Here is a 20,527-nt window from a genome sequence, read left to right as displayed (position 1 = left end):
TATTGACTTCCTGAGATTTGAACTGATTAAAAAAAAAAAAAAANGAAAATCTTTGTAAATATATTATTATTGTAAAATATAACTCCAAAATTTGGAATCTTATTTCAATTTTTTAAAATCATTTTTAGATCATAATTAAGGGGCCCTTAATTTTTGGGTAAAGTTTATTGACTTCCTGAGATTTGACCTGCTTACAAAAAAATCCTTTTTAGTTTGAAAATTAGACAAATAAGTTCTAAATTGGAAGTTGCACCAAGCCACCAACGACAAAGCTTCAAAGGAGGGTAAATTCAAAAAGTTTGGAGAAGGTTACGAGGTATGTTTTAAATCAAAGATTTTTGCGAAAAGTAGGTCTAACTTCAACAATGGTCCATAAATTTCCTTCGATATTACGAGGAACTTCTTTTCTATTGACTTTAAAATATATATATATAAAGTATTGATTTATCATTTTTTGTATATTTAAAGTTTTTTTTTTTGGGTAATGAAAGACTTCGAAGCTCTTTTACATTTTTTCAAAGAAACAGTTAAATTTTTTTTTTCATAAAAGTTCTACTGGAATAAACTGTACTTTTATAAGTTTTATTTGAATAAGTCGTACGAAGCAGCCACCTTTGATATACGAATAAATTTATATTGAGATTATGTTCTTTAATTTTTATTTATTTTAAATATATAATGATTATGGGGGATTGGATAAGATCTAAGATAAGAAATCCCAAATAAAAACAAGAGAAAAACGACAGAAATGAAGGTCATTCATCCTAAGACGAAGAGGCATGAACACTTACACTAAAAATGCATTGTCAATATCACCTTGTCGCTATTGACAAACCTTATAAGTCTAAACACAATTATGGGTTCAAGAATAAGTCTAAAGCTATTTATATTTATGAATAATGGCTAACAAGAAAATAATACCCATCAAATTGTTAACTGTGGTACTAGAATATCGCTTATCCCATGTCTATAATCATACCAATATTACTAGTGTAATTTAAATGATTACAAGAATCTAGCGATCCACTTAATCTAATATAATCAAATGAGTTTAGAGCAATCATAATCTATCAAAAATATTCCCCATAAATTTATAGTTCAATCACAACTCTAACACAAGTAAAATATATAAAGTTTACAAAGAGATGGATTAAAATCATCAGAGAAACAATCAAACTTCAAGCTGTATAACTCTAAATTCAACTGCTAAAATCAAAACTTAACCGTCTAAATTAAAATTATAACAAAACTTTGTCTTATTTACTCATAAGCCAAACAGGCTACAAAAAATATACTTAAATAAAAAAAAAAAATAAGAATTCAGAGCAATATTACTAAACAAAAAGGAGGTAAACAAAACAAAAAAAAGTTAGCCTCATTTCTCATCAACCTAACAAACTAAAAATAGATTAATAAAATAAAATAAGAACCGTAGAATTCAAAGCAAATTAAAAAAACAATAAAGAACAAAACTTTACCTCAGTTTCTCATCAACGAAACACATAACAAAAGTTGAACGAAAAATAACTCAGAGTTCAGAGCATAAAAATAAAATTAAAAAACCTAACACATTAAAAGGAAAAAAAAAAGTAGAAAAATTAACCTCATGTTCTTGGCAATTAAATAGGCAAGAAACAGTTGAAAAAGAGCAAATACCTTAGAATTTAGAGGTTGAAGTTGAAGAGAGAAGCAAGCATCAGTTTATGTTGGTTCAGAGGTTAAGGCTCCGTTTGGTTCATTATTCTGATAGTTTTTAGAATAACATTTTGAAAAAAGTTAAATTGGGCAGATATTACGATGTAGGATTTGAAAATTAACAAAAATATCCCTTATATTTATTTATTTACTAAACACCCCTATAATAAAATATTAAAAATTAACAAAAACACCCTCAACCCACCCATTAAATATAGACAGTCGGCCACCACCACCGGCGGTGGTCGGAGTATTTTTGTAATTTCTAAAAAAATTATTTGAAGGTATTTAGTTAAATTAACAAATTTAAGAGGTTTAAAAAAAATTAAAGAATATAGAATAATATTTTAAGAATAATGACATTTTACTGTTGCAAAGCAAACGGTTTTTTCCAATTTTTTAAAATTTGAGGGTAAGCGCATACCCTCAAAGGGGCTAAGTCTACCCTATTCTTATATAAAGTTAAATCTAACCCAAAATAACTGTTTATTATGCCTTAATTGAATAATTTATAATTTCAACACTTCTACATAAAGCATAAAATATTTGTACCATAATTGATAATATCCCATGTATATACATATACCTGAATAAAAGGCTACATTTGAAATGGGATGTTGCATTTAAGTGGCGGTCAAGCTGCTTCGAAATGAAGTTGATAACGACATATGCCTTAACCTGAATTAAATTTGTCAAATAATTCTAATATTAAATTAATACTAGTCAAGTCCTAAAGGGTCATCTAAGTTATAGTTAGATGTATTAGTTTGTTATTCAAATTAATCATTAATTTAAAGCCAATTAGTTAATTACATTTTAAAGAAAAATTAATAATATTTTAAGTTTGTAAAAGTTTTGTTTCTCAATCCATTGTTTTACTTTTGATTTACAAATTCGAAACAAAGAAGGAAGTTTATACGCAAAATTGAATACTATTTTTATAAAATGTTACCAAATAAACCAACTGCTTTATTAGTTATTGAATGCGAAGAGTTGGTGTGAAATTGAAAATTAATTAATTGATTTCTACGTAAAAAGACATGTTATCCAAAAGGATTAAGCTACCTAAACTTAACCCCATATATAATTCTAATTCAATTTATTAATTGAATAATCACCTTCATTAAACACTTGCAAATAATATAAATTATATCATAAAAAGGGTTATGACGTTGAGGCCCATATATTTCATTAAATGAGAACAATCTCCAATAATTTGTGAAATTAGACCATAGTTCTTATTTTGTTCAAAATTTATTAATAAATAATGAGAATCCGTTTAATTGGAAAATTACATTTTCACCCATCAACCTAAATTACATCAAAACTTTTCAACTTTTCACCCACTTCCAAAAATCTTATCAAATTTTTTTTTTCACCACCCTAACAAACTTTCTCTTTTTTCTCATTTACCAATCAATTTATTGAATTTATATTAAAATCAACCTCAAGGGTTGGCTTGCGATCGAGAATGTTTGCTCTCTTTATTGACTTCCTAAGTTCAAATCTCTTTAAAACCATTTATCATATTTGTGGTTTATTTTAAAACATTGGGCTTGTAAGATGTTCAATTAGTACTGAAAATTCGCTAAAAGCCTTCAAGGCCTTATGGTATCGTTGGGGAAAGAAGGGAAGAAGAGAAAAAACAAAGAGAAGAATGGAACAAAACTTTAAGACTTAAAAAAAATATCAAATTGGTCAATTTATTAAGTAATTTTTAGTAAATAGAAATACCACATTATATTATGCATATTTTGTGCACATGCTGTTATAAAAAATTATATTATTTAATATAGATATTCAACCATATATTTTCTTATCATCTCCGACTACTTAACCCATTTATTATTCATATTAAGACTATGATAAATTTTCTTAATTAGGTGGTTTTTTTTTTTCATTTTTTTTAATTATTTAAGTGATACTTTTTTTTTTCTTTATCAATGACCCAAAGAAACTTCACTTAAACTTCTTCAAAAGAATTTCTATTAACAAACCAAATCAATTTCACAGGTATAATTTGATAACTATTAAAATTCGTTAAAAAAATATAATAATTATATAGTAATTAAGTAACTTGGGTGTGAATTGAAAAATAACCCATTTATAAAAGTTTCCCAAGAATTAGTTTATTTCAAATTTCAACACCCATCAGACTAAATTATCATTTCTTAACTAAAAACTCAAAGTAATCAATGAATTCACCTATACACTTTAGGTTTTTAGTTAAAAAAAAAAAAAATGCATTTTGGTAAAATGAGTCATGAAATTTTAGGATAGAGTTATTTTCTTAAGAAACAAATTATGTTTCAACTAAGACCCAAAAAATGAATAATAATTAACTCGTAATTAGAGAAATTCATAGACACGAGGTTTAAAGAAGGGTTATTAATTTGATAGAAACTTTTAGATATATAATTTAAGAGATCTTTACGCTAATAAGAATGACTATTGAAATTCTTTCCCCAAGACTAGTTGGGAGCCCCTATCCTCAAAGAAAAAACAAAGAAAAGAGGGTTATTAGGAATCAAATAAAATCCTAGGAAGGACCACTTTGGGTTACTTATTTTTGTGGGTAGACTTACTGTTTTCAGTCTGATTTTGACAAAGACAAGTCATGATTTGGATTTTAATTCTGAACAGTGAGAAAAATAAAATAAAAACAGTGAATTCTATTGAATCAACCAAACCCAAGTTAAAAAGTTTTGTGAAAGTAGACACAACTCCCACACTCTCTATGAAATTTGGAACAACAATGAACAATTACTCCTATGCCCAATAAAGAAGATATGAAATTGCGGTAGAGGACAAAAACAAAAAACATCATCAATTTTAATTATTCAACCTCCAACTAAAATCCCTTTTTTATTTATTTTTCAACTACTTCTTATTAATTTCATCCTCTATATTTCTAAATATATTAACATACACCTTAATAAGAAATTTTAATAATAATATTTTTACCTTTTAATTTCATTAAATAAATTGGAAACTTCTCTCATATTTTTATTTCTTTTACACGTACAAGGATATTTAATGTTTATTGGTTTGGACGATGTGGATTGGGGGAAATTGGATTTACTACTTTACCCTTGGTAACGCCAATAATTTTGTAATAATTTTACGATAATGCCCTCTAAGATTGACACGGTATTCGGCAAGCGATTTCATTTCACAATCACCTCCACATGCGCGTAGCTTCTGGCTCACGCCGGTCCACCCAGTTGGCCTTTCCTTCCACGTCATCAAATCTGGGCCCCACGTCACACGAAAACCCTAAATTCACGCCACATGAAACCCAAATTCATCCCAAATGAAAATCCCCATTTCAAAATCACAATCCTCCCATCCGACGCTTAATCACGCGACACGTAACTATAACTTACCATCCGGACCGTCCATGACAGATCAGCCGGTCAGAGTCTCGGGCAGTTCCAAAACTACACAAACCGTTGGATCTACGAATTAAATTGAACCAAGGGGTTAGATGCTACCCGAGATCTTTACGGGCAGATCTGATCGTCTTTAAGAACGGAGGGTAGCCCTCTCTTGTTCTTCGCTCTGATTAGGGGAAATCCCAAACCCTACACTTAACGATTGTTTAGAAAATTAAGTTCGTGGTGGCGCGTGTGGTTCACGAGTGAGGAGACGATTGATGGTAAATCACGGCGGATGGCATCGGCGGTGTTAGCCAATAGGAGCGAAGGCAATTGGCCGATGCAACCGAAAAGTAGTGGTCCTAAATTCATGGGCAAAGTCCCAAACCCTAACCCTAAAAAGAGACAATTTCACCAAGCCCCAGAAATCAACGGCTGTCAGATTGATGAGTCACCGGCCGTCACTCAATCCGCCGCCTCAGACGACGCATCTTCTATCAACAGAAGACCCAACAACAATGATCATCTCCTCTTGGGCAATTACGTCACCTTCAATATTGCGTCGTATTCGAAGAAGGAGCTGATTGAACTCAAGAATCGCTTGATTGTGGAGCTTGAACAGATTCGTCAGTTAAAGAATCGAATCGAGACGTCGTCGTTCAGATCCAGCTCAAAGAAATCGTCTGCGGCCATAAATAACAAGATTTCCGGGAACAAACGTCCGTTCCCGTCAAATTTGAGTCAAGATTCGAAGAAATCGAATCAAGATAATGGGAAGCTGTTGAAGAGCTGTGCGCAAATCTTGAACAAGTTGATGAAGCACAAGCATGGGTATATTTTTAATTCTCCTGTTGATGTTGTTGGTATGGGTTTACATGATTATTATGATATTATAAAGATTCCCATGGATCTCGGCACTGTGAAGTCAAAATTGGCCAAGAGTTTGTACGATTCACCGGTGGAATTTGCAGCTGATGTTCGGTTGACCTTTACCAACGCCATGACATATAATCCCAAAGGCCATGATGTGTATATTATTGCGGACCAGCTTCTTGCCAGATTTGAAGAGCTGTTCCGTTCTGTAAATGATAAATTGGTTCAAGATGAGATCCAAGAGCGGGTTTATGATGAGGAATTGCCGGCGAATTCTTGGAATTTACATGAATTTAAGGATAGAGAGAGTTCTAAGCAGCAATTTGTGGCTAAATCTGAGCCAATGCGAGTTCCGCCAGCTGGGTCAAACCCTAACCCTCACCCTAAGCCAAACCCTCCGGCGGCTGCACAATTGCCTGTGAGAACACCCTCACCGCCTGTGAGGGCCACACCAGCTGTAAAGCCGCTGAAGCAGCCTAAACCGAAGGCCAAAGATCCCAACAAGAGAGAGATGAGTATGGAGGAGAAGCACAAGTTGGGGTTAGGGTTGCAGAGTTTGCCACAAGAGAAGATGGAACATGTAATTCATATATTGAAGAAGAGGAATGGGAATCTGAGGCAGGATGAGGATGAGATTGAGCTCGATATCGAGGCTCTGGATACCGAAACCCTTTGGGAGCTTGATCGGTTTGTGACAAACTACAAGAAGATGGTTAGCAAGATTAAAAGGCAAGCTTTAATGAGCAACAACAATGTGGCTGCAACTGAGGCAAATAGGGTAAATGAAATGGATAGTTTTTGTGATCTGAGTACTTCTAAGGAAATTAATTGTTTGGAATTCTAATTTGGGTGATTTTTGTTTTATGTTGCAGGAAACGCCAATGGTTGAGAAAACTGAGGCGCCCATGGAGTCAAAGAAGGCGAAGAAAGGGGAAGCTGGAGAGGAAGATGTGGACATTGGTGATGAGATGCCGATGAGCAGTTTCCCTCCTGTGGAGATTGAGAAGGATAATGGGCATAACAATAATGCCAGTAGCAGTTCTAGCAGCTCTAGTAGTTCGAGCAGTGATTCATCTTCGTCAAGTGGTACTAACCAAATTTTGATTTTTGGAGCGGTGTGTAGATTGAGCAAGTCTTAAGAGAGATGCTATATAACTAATGATATTAATTGTTGCAGATTCAGATTCTGGGAGTTCTTCGGGAAGTGATTCAGATGCTGATGATGCACGGTCATAGTAAGACCTTTAATTAAGGTTTGCGGAAAATTTTTGGAGGCTTTCCTGGAGAGAAGGCCTTAGTATGGTGGTTATGGATGAATGAAGGTACTTACTGCTTTTTGCTTGTTGTAAGTTATTTTAAACCGTAACTGAGTGATGTTATGTTTTTGTGCTGAGTATGTAATTTTTGATGCTTGCAGGGTGGTGAATTGAGTTGTGTTGTTGGTGCTTTTGTGGGAGGATTTTGATTGGAAATGGGAATTTGCAAGTTTAGCTTGGCTGGATTGTAAAGAGGGGAAGTAGAAACCATAAAAACATGGGAGAAAAATGTTTAGGTTAGGGAAGTAGAGAAATTGTAGCAAGGAGTTAGAGATTGGGTAGAAGAAGACTTGTTAGAGAGAGAGAGAGAGAGATTTAGAGGGTTGAAATACTACTTTGTACACATTATAACACTAATACAAGATGATTTTTAGCCATCCAAGTGTTTTGCAATTTTAGATTTTGATTTTAACTTAAATAAAATAATGGACCTAAAACGTTAAGATGCCTGCTGCATATTCGTTTCTAGGCAAATGAGAGAATGGAAAAACCCCATCTTTGTATGCTATAAAAGATTCAGGAATCAGGAGGAGATATAAAATGATTACGAACGTGAATGAGATTATCTGTAAAGCTATAATAATTCATAAAGAAGAAACATGTGAAGAAGGCTTGACAAAATGTTCTAATGTCTTTTTATCTCTTCAACTTTGAGCACATCATGCCCAAATACGAAGTTGTTGGTCCAACAAAAATCCGAAAGGTCTTCACTTGAGGTTTTTGTTTTTTATTTAATGGGTCATTCTCTTGTATTATATAATAGGATAGAGACGGGGAATTTTGACAAACAAAGAAGGGTTCTGCTTCTGCAGGCAATGCAATACTTGGTGCAGCCATTTAATGTAAAATTGTTGTGGTGTGATAACTAATATTAGTATTACTTGTAAAGTAAGTTGTTTAGCCTGAATAATGAAATTATATATGGTGGTGGACCCAATTCCCTTGCTGAACAAATTCAGAAAACATATTGAAGTAGTGCCTGCCTTTGGATTATGATTCAAAGTTTGACTCTATAACATTAACATATTGATTGACATGTTTTTAGTATGCTATTTTGCTTAGAAGATCATATCATTAACTAAGGGTAAATTATATACCTCATCATCATCTAATGAATAATTTATAAAATGTTGAATTTTTCATTGGTTTTCTTTTAGTGATCGAAGGTGTACTGATAAAAGTTTCGATAGTGTTACAACTTACAAATAAAGACACCAGAAATTTAGCAAATTAATTTCCCACAAATTTCAATACAATATTTTCAATTTCCCTCCCTTTCTGAAAAGTTCTTCTTCAGAATTCAGACTGTCTGATATTTTTCTTTATATTATTTAACTAGTTATAAAATTATAGAATTTTGATTTCCAATTTCCGATTTCATTGGCCAGAAATTGGAATTGGAGCTGTTAACCGGCTAATCACTTCAAGGTTTTAGAGAATTAATTGAAATACATACAAACTAACCTATACAATTGTCTGGCATCAAGTCTCAAAAACCTACATATTTTCAAAGTAAATAACTTAACAACCACCACCCTCAAGTATAAGTCGAACCCAAACTTCTTTAAGATCGTTACGAAGACCATAAAAAAACACGAAGTAACCCATGATCTCGAGCAATGACAGTAGAAGCTCTAAGTTTTTCCATCACTGTAAGTCTATCAAGCTTCATTAACTCTTTGCTAAGCTGCATTTGTTTCTCAATGATATCTTGACCTGTAATAGCTTGGCTCAACATTCTACATGATTCTCTCATTTCATTTGCAACGATAATTGCAGCATCTTTAATTGCCTGTCCAAGATCCCCATCATCTTTACTTGTTGGAGCTTTTTTTCTTTTCTTTGACAAGCCATTCGAAGAAGTTTCCCTTTTTGAAGTATGTGAACAAGACATAGCATCATAATCCACATCAACTCCGAGATTTACATCATTTAAGTTATCTCCTTCAATGTCATTGTTCGCTGCTTCTATCCTTTGAATATCTACAATAGCATCAACAGGGGTTTTTACATCTTTTTTAGTTGTTTGATCAAGCACAACTCTTCATAAAATGGGAATGTTTTGTGTCTAAAAGATATAGCCTCCTTATGACTCTACAAATAATCGAAATAAATAAATTAGTAAAGCACTAAACAATGAAGAAAAATGGCATAGACATTTAATAATAAAATAGCGTACCTGAAGGTAAGCATCCCACACTGGTTTCTTAGCGGTCACCATTCTCCTTTGTACATCCCAACCAAACCCATTGCAATTTGGCCCGGTTAACATTTCATCAACTGTTTGAAAGTGTGTCTTCAAAGTTTTTATTCGAGACTCAACGTGTGGTTTAGCCTTTATGTCACATCCTGGTAACTTTTCTGCCATTGATTTTTCAATATATCTCAAGTAGCCATTCTTGAAATTGCCATCAGCATAATACTTTCCTTCATGATACATCTCCAAAAGGATCTCTATTAATTTAGTATCCTCATCTTCAGTCCAAAATCTTTTGTTTTGTCCTGGTCCATGTGATTCCATCCTAAACTTACACACACACACACACACACACACACACACACACACAAAACAAAAAAATCAATACAATAAACTATAATTCATAAAAATTGTCCTTCATCAAGTCTTCAACAATAACTAATATTAATAAAATAGCATCCAAAAAGTTTTTCAAACAAAAAATTACAACACAATAAATACATATGAAAAAAGCAAACATCCAACTCCAACAATTGTCCCAAATAGAGAAAACAGCATCCAATGTCTTCATTCTTTCTAAACTATCTTCACGTTGCTTATCTACTTATAATATAGCATCCAATGGCTTTAGAAATTTAAAAACCATAAAAAGTTTATAATATTTGTGCAAGAGCCTAGAAATGAAAACAATAGTGTTGATATGTATTAATTAAATCTCAGGTTGGTTTTTATATGACCAACTAATATATCAAGATCGGGTTGGTTTTAATTTGGCCATTTTATTTGATCACTAAGCTAATCTGCGGGGAAGATTGTTGTATCTTGGATTAGTATAACAAAGCTTACAAAAAGTCATCCAAAAAGCCATCACAAGAATCTGTCATAGCAAAAAGCCATCCAAGGGAAATATCTCTATTTACTACAAATTCTTATAAACCATGTTCTCATAATTTACACAGATCACTAACTTATTCTTATTTGTTTCTTTCATAATTATTTTCATGATAACATGTTATGAATCTTTCTACTTAACTAAGCAGCCTCAACTAACACCCCAGCCTACCTAGCAAACAGATCATGTCAATCAATTATAAAACCTAGCTGATGCTAACTCAAAGCCATACTTAAGAGATTTCTTTATGTGATATAATCCACGAGGAGATGCAATCAACATAATAGAATACAACCATAACAAAACTAACAAAACATTTACCTAGTAGATATATAGAGATTAATCACATATATGATATATTAAATGAAAAAAAAAAAAAAAATTTACAAAATAGTTCTTGCCTCACTGTGAAATGCAAAAAAATATACATGCAGGGTATCACAAAAGTAGATATTCAACTTCCAATTTCTTCGAAACCAGCCAGACTTCTTAACAAGCAAAGCAGATCAACAGATGTGCAACAAGAAAAACATCTATATTCGAAACTCACATTCTATATAAGGAAGTTCTTTACATACTTGAGGGATAAATAAAATCGCAACAATCATGGCACTTTTGTCCAATAAGAAAGAGTGAAACGAGTAAATTACTCGGCTATGATACTATCATTTGTAAAGAAGAAGTCAAGGTTGATAGATTCCACTAACCAACCAATGTTAACAGTAAAAAGAACCCAAAAACGCAAAGCTGAAGATCCAATATACTAATTTTTTCTTCAACCATACTATCTAGAAATGAACTATATGAAAGCAGCTAAAAGGAAATGTATCCACAACGCAAAAATACTATCAAATTTCTAAAGCCACAACTGAAATAAATTCACAGCAAAACAAGAACATTATGAAAACAAAGTTTTGAATAAAAACAAATAAAAAAACTATGAAATTGAAAAGACAATCCAGTACTTTTTACCTTGTATCGCCAATTTGATGTAGAGATGCAATTGGAGAAGCTCGGTGCAGAACTCGGGAGGCGACAAGAGAGCCCTAGTTTGTTTTTGAATTAGGTTGCAAGAGAATTAGGGGTTCTTTTGTGAAATGTCTGAGAATTTGTGAAAAGTTTTAGCATAGTAATTTAGATAATTTGTAAAATAAGAAATACTACCCTTTAAAAAAAAAAAACAAAAATTAGGAATAACATTCCCCACATTTTGAAGGAATGGGAAATACACCAAGTAAGAAGTAAATAAGGGGATGGGAATCATGTTTGTTGTACGGAATTCAATGGGAATAGGAATGATTAACCCTCTTTTTTCCATACCTTGTAAAGGTGGAATGGGATTCCATTCCTCATATTTACTTAGAAATATTCAACAATTAAATAAAAAAAATGATATTATCCGTGTGAACAATGATTTCGTGAGATTTCAAATTCATGATGAATTAAAGAAGCTAAGACAAGTCGAGAAATTAAAAGAGTGAGAGAGAAAGAGACTGACTTTGGGCTTTTTGCTACTCTGAGCAGTCATGTTGGTTGAGAATCAAAGGAGACTGAGCTTCTTCTTCGCCAATTGGTGTAACTCTCGGCAAGTGAAAACCCGAATTTCCGTGGGGCTCCACAGAGTGATTAAGTTATTTAATTGGAAATTGGAATAAAGTGGTTCTTACACCTGTTGCCACTGTTTATAAATACGTAATCGCAGATCCTACAAGTTAAACATCTTTCATAATTTTAAGATTACATTTCAATTCATGTGATATTTGATTTAACATCACCAAAATAATTGTACATTAGCCTTTCAACTTCAAGATTATGATTGCATTTATGTGGAACTACTGATGATTTAATAAAATTCTAAATGAAGCCAAGCTAATCATTTGCTTCAAACATTGTACAACGAATGACAAAACAAATACCAGAATTATTACATAACACATTCAAAATCTTTTTTCACCATTATCAGTCTCTTCCTACATCAATAACAAATAAACCCACAAAACTTTTTAACATTTTTACCAACATCAAGTTTCATCACATGATACTGCAGCCTTCCTATTTCATTTTCTTTAAAAAGTGACTATCAGCACTGAAACCGTTTAGCAACGAAAATGCTGGATTAACTCATACATTTTGCCTTCAGTACGGAGTATATAGTGGTTAAATTCAAGTTTTCCAAGAATGTAGTATTCGAATGAATTTCGGTAAATATTTACTCTTAACCAATCTCATTCCACTTTCTTCAGATTAAGAAATGCGTCACCAAGTTCAGATTCACAAGCAGCGAGTGCATCAGGGGTCAAATCTTTAAGAAAGGACTTGGTTAGGTTAAGACTTGACACCATCTGAAAGATCTTAGAACAGAACTTACGTACTTCAGATTTCCTTGACTGCTTCTCAGGCATATGTGTCGCCAACTCCTTTATCAGACGACTGAGATTTCGGAGGCGGCTCTTCAAGGCTTTCTTTGATGCATCCTGGCTGGCTTCATCTGGCTTAACGAACCACTGACTTCAATTCTCCATCACCAAATCCAGTGCCTCAACTTGACGAAATCCTGATTTTGCACTGCCACATTTTTCCAGTATAAGCTGAACATTGTGCCCAATCCATGTTCTTCTTCGAAATATTCTTCTTCAAAAATTCAGATTTTATTTGAGACTTTTTACTGTCAAAATAACCAGCCAACACAGTTCGGAAAAATAATAAACCTTCTGCAATTCAGACTCAGAAAATTTTCTAGCCAATGATCTTCAGAATCCAAAGTTGAATTCTGAGCAGGGAGACAATCATTTGGTATCTGTTCCAGAAGCTGACCGCTTCTTCTTAGATGGATTAGCAGCAGATTTCTTTCTCTTGAATGGTCTTGCTGCCAATTTTAAGTTTCTCTCCAACAAAGATTCAAGAGTAGTAGTGGCACAGATTCACCCTTAGGAAGTCTTTCGCCTTGAATATTTTCTTCTGTAGATTCCCCATACACTTTGTTCAAGCTGCCCACTACCTTCAGCAGTATGTGGGTTAACAAATGCCGAGCCAAGTTTGAGTACCATCAGAACCTGGGGCTTCCCTGTGAAATGAAACAATTCCAAACCACATACCACAAATCAACCAGGAAAATAGTCAAAATGAAAAAATCATTGTTACATGAACATTGCAAATTTTTTAAATCAATTCTTTCTAAATTACCTTTAACATAAAACTAATCATTCCAAGGACAAGACATTAATTAAGTCCAAACACTGGTAGTAGAAGGCAGCTTTGATAACTCTTGAAATAACTTGATTATCACTGATATTTATTGCTAAATTCTCCCCTCTTTATTGATCCAAGTAAATGCCACTAAAAGGCAATTTTTTTTTTTTTTCAGAAAAAAGGCTAATATATTCCTAAGAGCTTTTATTTTTTATTTCAGACAAAACTGTTTGTGCAGCAATCTATGACAGTTACAGCTAACCTTAACTGAAGCAATGAATACTCGTACTTGCCTGGATTTTCATGCAGGTAATTTCCAGCAATGATAGAACACGAAGTTTAAACAGATTAAGCTGTGACTGAGCAGTTTCACTCCCAGCCTGATTCTTTTTCTCTTTGAAAATCTGGGCAAGATAAGTGTCCATGCGGAACATTGCCTCATCATCCATTCCCTATCAGAATCATCAGAATCTTTAGGAAGTTCTTTATCGCCTTCTTCAACACCATTTACTGCCTCTGAGTCATCTGTCTGCTCATCACTCTCCCCTGTTTCACCAGTCTCGGCTTCATCAATTTCTTCCTCCTCTTCAATACCAAGAAAATCTTCATCATCATCTTCACTGTCTGCATTGCGATGTCGGGCTGGTTTTAGGTCTCTCTTAATAACCCGCAGCATCCGGAGCAGTCCATGTCCATGACATCATTACAAAAATATTTGAAAACCTAACAACAGAAAAGATGCCAAATAAGCATAAATGTCTCCACTGGATATAGCAGATAAATTTCTTTTTTGAATAAAAATCTCCAAGTCCAAACATGTTCATATTCCATTTTCTTAATTCACTATCAACATCTCCATAAAAGCTACACCCAATTCTTCCTCAATATCATTTACAAATGATGATCCTATGATAGTATTGGAAAACCAGCAATAACTTGATCCAATTATGAAGAACCCATCCTAATCTTAGTATCGAAACAGACACCTAACACAACCTCTCCTATCTGTTTTTCATTTTTCAAGCTTTTGAATTTTTTGAAACACATGAACTAACTACAAGTCATCAAGCTAAGCTATGACAGGTAAACTTCAAACGCATTAAACAGTGGGTAACAATAATCATGACATTGTTGAACCAGTTTGCAACTTTACAAAATTAAAAGAAACTACAAACAAATGATTTTCAGCAGTAGATAAAACATATCAACATTACATACAGATTTAAATCAAGGCAGAAAAAAAAAATCTACACTTGCTATTTTTACAAATACCTGCTCTATGGCAGACCGCATAGGAGCCGATGACTGTGGCAGCAATGAAAGCAATGTATCCACCAGGACATCCATTACTTGGGTGCTGAATCATCACCATCACTCATTCACCAATGAGTTAAGAAGATCAGAAGATGCAAAAGCTTTTTTACAGCACATGATAAGTTCAGAGGCCGCTTCAAATATTCCCCTGGTCGAAGGAGCACATGGAGAAGCAACTGGATGAGCAAGTACCTCAGCATGCAATTTATTTGCGTCCATGCTGAGTCCACAGTTCCTTTCCTACAGAATTAAATGCATGCAAAATGCAGAAAATTATTTCATATGATTAAACAACAATACTATCTGAATACAATTTGAAATCAATCTGAAGCAGATTTAAAACAAGCTCAACTTTTTTATCGCAGAATTTTGAAAATTACACTATTCCCCAGTACTCCAAAAATAGCCCCATTCCATAAACATAAATTAAAGGCCACAGTTTAAAGCATGAAAAGGTGAATGCCACAAAAAACAAAATGGGTAATAAACTACCTCTCTAGAAAGCCTAGTTTCCATTTCCTGCAATTTCTTTAATGCCTTCTCATCATCCTCAGTTAAAGATCGAAACAGAGAACTGAAGGAATGTTGCGTAATGTACTAAGAAACCTCATAATATGATCCAAGGTCATTGTCTCGAGTCCATTTGGGAAAACGTGAGTTCTCCACCTTCTGAGCATTTGCCAGTAATAGTTGAAGCTGCTCAATCACATCCTGCAAAGAGCATTCGAGGTAGCAGCTTTAGGCCCACCTAAATTTCTCCTTAACTCAAAAGATGTCACTTCGGTGCCATGATGCAGAGAACAAACCCTGAACGGCTAAAAACTTCAAAACTTCCTTTGCACTGAACTTGCTTCAGATCCAGGTTCAAATATTTCAAAATACTGGGAGAGATTCTATGACCCAACTTTTCACAAAACATAATTTGCCAATGCCCCCACTGAATCCTTCTCTCCAATTGAACCTATCTCTGAATCATCTGTAGTTTGGCTCTGATCTGAAGGTTCCTCTGATGTAGGACCTTCATCCACAACATATTCACTAAGTTTTGAATGAAGAGTGTGCAACCTGATTCTGTTTTGAACTCTTGCATCAAATCCTTAACTGTTTTAGTCCTTGTGAGGAGTCAAATTTGCCATTACTGTGTTTTTGTAAAGCTACAATTACAGCAACTCTTCGGACATCATCATTCCCAACCCAATCCATAAATTTTTAAGAAAATCCTTTGCAACATTATACAGCCATGCATCCTTTGAAGGAAGTATTGTCTATCAGGCACTGGACAAATTTGTAGACAGAACAATTGAAACAAAAGATGCAGGCAACCTTGGGAAAGAAGGGCCAGTACATCAAATGCCAAGTTTTTACGTCATGAGATGAGAAAGAAGGGATCCTTCAACAATAACTTCGCGAAAGACTGAAGATTCTTGGCAACTTCTTCTTCAGAAGAGCTGGACTTGCGACTCTTTTTGTGCTTCTTTAAGGAACTTGAAACTGATGTTGTATCTTCAGCTTGCAAAACTGTATCAGGTAAGAGATTTTACCAGCACAGGCCACACGCTGTGAACTCGGGCTGACAGAAGGTGGATTCCTGCCATTTACACACAACAAAAGTATTTTTAGAAAACCCAATTTGTTACCCGCCATAGTAGAGTTGCAGTGTAAGGCATATCCAATAATCACCTTCAGCAATTGACAAGAGAGGACAAATGGTCAGCAGCAAAAAGTTTGCTAGAGCTGAAGGGAGTTGGCAGAAGTTTGCCAAACATTTTGCTGTTGACAGAGATTTTTTCCTGATTCTCAATGCTAAAAGCAGAGCATCAGGATTTCCAACTTCATTGGCTCCTTCAAACCACTCATGAGACCCGGAGCTTGAAGAACATGACTTACAAAGCGTCAAGGCAACTACAAACCATAAAATATCTCCTTAAGAATTAAGAATGAAAAGTGAAGTCCAGATCCATGCTATTTTAATAAAAAAAGAAATGAAACAGTATCCTTTCTTTAAGGTAATTTGTAATATATTAAAGTGCAAGGGAGAGCTGATCCATGTATGCCAAATGCCCAAGTCTATTAATGCGACAGTCACGCCCCAAGTAGTTTCAAACTCAGGCAAGGATTTTGAAGCCTAGCTTAGGATGTGAACTCTATAGAGGTTTTATTCCAAGCATGTTACTGCATATACGTAATGCAATAATAAAAGCACTGTTTACGAGGGAAAAGGGGAAAAAGGCCACTTAATAATATGGTAACATCAACCAAAGTATTTACAGAGAGAAATACAATAACTTTGAAGGCACGGATGACAAGGAAAGAAGGGTTGCAAAAAGAGCATGAAAGGCAGACATTGGTGAACAAATCAACCCAGACTAGTCAATCTGCCAACAGCAAAATTTTAATAAAGATGCCTTTTACTTGAGAAGAAATTTTATAGGAGCTAAATGAAAAGCAATATAGCAATAGGAAGTTAGTTCTTTAGCACTTAAGTTTCTTGTGGATTATATTGTTCAAAATATTGCCCTTTTTAGAAGAAACAAACTTTTTTAAATCAAGGATTAATAGGTTTCACCATTATTTCACATTTTACAACCAAAACCTAAAAACACAAGATGTTCCCTCGACTTTCAGACCAAAATTTTATTTGAGTAGAAGACCAATTAAATATTATATAATCCCGTCATATACACATTGAAGAGATTCAATATATATCCTCCCAAAGAATCTGGAAAAATGTTTCAGTTAAAGAAGCTGGACGATCATAATATTCTACAATATCCTTGTAATGTGCCATGTTATTAATTGGTCCACATAAAACATTACCTCTATATATATTATATATATATATACAAAATTAAGTCATCCTAGATTCCTGGCAATCAATCATCAAAAGTGAAAATTTTATCAGGGACTGATGAACATGATCCATTTACTATATACATACCCTTCCAATTAAGTCCAAAATAATTGACACGGCAGGCTCTTGCAAGTATCGCCTCTTTGCTGCAAGAGAGATAAGAAGACTGGTGAATTCCTTGATGTATGTGTGTTTTTATCAGAATTCCACTCTTTTAAGTCTTCCTGACCGGGCAATAGCACCATAGGCAAATAAGCGTCCCAAAAGGCAATCCCGAGCTTCCTGCAATTGCATAACAGCACTTAGATAATTCTATTGCTATTTTCACAATCTCATAAACCATATACAGCATTAAAAAATAAAAAGATTCTTGCCTACCAGACCCTTCATTGATGAAGAGACCTCTAGCAAATCACCAATTAGTTTCAGCAATGAGTCCACTTTGATGCTAGGAATTTTACTGACTAAAAGAGTCAGACCTAAAGAAAACCCTTGTCTTGCACACTGCAAAGCAATATCAGAACATATATTGCCAAAGTTACACAAAATTTCGTCTAATAGATAGCCCTATTTTATAACAATAACAAGAATATTGTGCAATCATCATAGTTTTCACTTAACAATAAATCCCACAAATTTTCATGACAAGAAAGATCACTGCCAACTGTAGCTCTAACTATACAATAAAAAATTTACAGCTTCTCATTGTTATAGGCATAACTATGATCAAGGACCAGGTATGATTAAACAAAACATGAACCTCAAATAACAGAAGAAATGCAAATTTCTGTGAACAAATGCATATAAAATAACAAGTAATAAGTTTATTTGCACAATAAGTGACTTAAAGCGAGAAAGCTACATAATTGTCTGACAAACAACACAAATTATCTTGCGACTACAAAGAAAATCCTAGTCTTTGTTGAAGATCTGGTTTGAAGTAAAATAATTAAACATAAACAGAAGAAAGGAATTGGCAAACTGTTGCAAATCCCATAAAATACAACCAGAGATTGCAATGAATCCAGCAATGGTAAACTTGAATATGAGATCACTCAAAGTTACCTAACCAAACCAAGAAAGGCCAACTTATTTAACATTAAAATTTATCAAAACAATTATAATTGTAATAATTGTCTTCATGCTATAAATGCAGTGATATGGAGCTAAAATTACTAGCCAGGGCATGTTTGCATCTGGACCCAAAGATGGTTGCAGTTTGCAAGTCTTTAGTTTCTAAGGTTCTACATCCCATGCAGCCAGGGGTTGACAGCAGAGAATGTCTCACCCATTATGTCTGGAAATGAGTTTTTCAATCAATTTTTGTCATCTAGAATAACCAAATAGCTATATTTTTCATTCCATACAATTAGAGCCTACAGTTGAAAATTCAAAATTAAGGAGACCAAGATATCACATTTCATGGAATATGGAAATGCTGAATATGAACATAGAGACACAAGAATATTATTGGTGAGAGCAGACGGATTGTGTCTAATAGTTAACTCCATAATGAACTACCATGTACAGTCTGAAGTCTTAAAACTCCAAAGCCCCAGCAAGGCTGAGCCCACAAAAATATATGAGATCCAGAAATTTAAATTGTAAGACACAAAAGTTTCAATCATATGTATTTGCCACACATAAAAATGGATAATCACACATAAGAATATCAATCAAGTTAATTAAACATACCTCTCTAGATGAAGAAACACCACGGATAAGTCTACGCACACCGTATGTCACAGAAGGTGCACAATCATTTAACCCAGCATCTTTATCAGCTTCCAATTTTATTCCATTCTCAACCAACTCCTTCCCACCCCTCTCATATGCCTTCTGCACTTCCTCCAACTCTGTCACCAGTGATTCTGCCGCAGCTTGTATCAGAGAAACATCAGCTGATGCCAAGTCCTCAAAAACACTAATATGGAACTCAGGCATATCACTACTAGATGAAAACATAGTCGATGACTGAGTTCCTTCACTTTTTAACGCTGCATCTGTTTGTTTGGGCTGAGACTCTTTATTTTCTATGGCGGCATGATGCCTCTCTTTGTCCATTGCTTTTCTCTTCTTCTTTCTTTCCATGGGTTTAATAGATGCATCCTCAACTGCCTTATCTCCATCTTTTTTCATACCCTTTTTTATTTTCTTTTTCAAAGGACTTGCAACAACATTTTCACTTTCTATATTTTCTACTTCCTCTACAGCATTGGAGTTCCTTTTCTTGCTTCCCATTGAAACCAAACTAGCTAAAACTTTCTGCAATAAAACAATGCATCAAAAACAACTATCAAATAACCAAAGCTATTTTACCGCTAAAGAGAAATACTAATGAGTGCGACAAAAAACAGAAAGAACACTGATAATTTCAACCACCACCAACACCAATTTCAACACAAAAGGAAAAAAAAAAAATGATTTCATGCCTGTCAAATAAAATCCGCATTCAAACAGTCCAAACAAACTCAAATCAGAATAACTCAATCACCAGAACAGACAACCAAAATTTAAAGGCATTAAATGAAATCAGAATAACTCACGGTGGGAAACTGACGAACTGTGGATGGAGTGGACTGTGGTCTGTGGATGGAGTCACGGTGGGAAACTGACGAACTAGAGTCTGGAATTTGGTCTTTGGAAGTTTTGAAATTTTCAGATTTGAACTTTGGAGAATGGAGGCAGAGAACGAGAGAAAGACGAAAGCGTGAGTGGCTGTCTGACTGAGTGCGTGACTGCGTCTGCGTGAGGGCGAGGATAAAATTTTTTTGCTTTTATATTTAGGGTTGAACTAAATATAAAAGCTATAGAAAAAGTAAT

General features: G+C 34.1%; 2 protein-coding genes and 1 pseudogene across 2 annotated transcripts; 1 reads left to right on the top strand and 2 right to left on the bottom strand.

Annotated features, from left to right (window-relative positions):
- Positions 1-5,248: 5,248 nt before the first annotated feature.
- Positions 5,249-7,638, top strand: LOC116137326 (transcription factor GTE7-like). Its single transcript, XM_031423011.1, has 4 exons — positions 5,249-6,723; positions 6,818-7,031; positions 7,123-7,267; positions 7,363-7,638. The coding sequence occupies exons 1-3, from the start codon at positions 5,368-5,370 to the stop codon at positions 7,179-7,181; spliced, it is 1,629 nt and encodes a 542-aa protein (XP_031278871.1). The 5' UTR covers positions 5,249-5,367; the 3' UTR covers positions 7,182-7,267; positions 7,363-7,638.
- Positions 7,639-8,834: 1,196 nt separating this feature from the next.
- LOC116137359 (uncharacterized protein At2g29880-like) lies at positions 8,835-9,782 on the bottom strand. The gene is made up of 3 exons (XM_031423042.1): positions 9,441-9,782; positions 9,300-9,355; positions 8,835-9,234 (listed from the first exon to the last, which is right to left on the bottom strand). The coding sequence occupies exons 1-3, from the start codon at positions 9,780-9,782 to the stop codon at positions 8,835-8,837; spliced, it is 798 nt and encodes a 265-aa protein (XP_031278902.1).
- Positions 9,783-12,324: 2,542 nt separating this feature from the next.
- On the bottom strand, positions 12,325-19,945 carry LOC116137376 (annotated as a pseudogene).
- Positions 19,946-20,527: the final 582 nt, after the last annotated feature.

This window comes from Pistacia vera, unplaced genomic scaffold, assembly GCF_008641045.1.
Source record: "Pistacia vera cultivar Batoury unplaced genomic scaffold, PisVer_v2 Contig323, whole genome shotgun sequence".
Classification (NCBI taxonomy): domain Eukaryota; kingdom Viridiplantae; phylum Streptophyta; class Magnoliopsida; order Sapindales; family Anacardiaceae; genus Pistacia; species Pistacia vera.
Note: the sequence above shows the minus strand (reverse complement) of the source record. Positions and strands in the feature narration are given on the sequence as shown.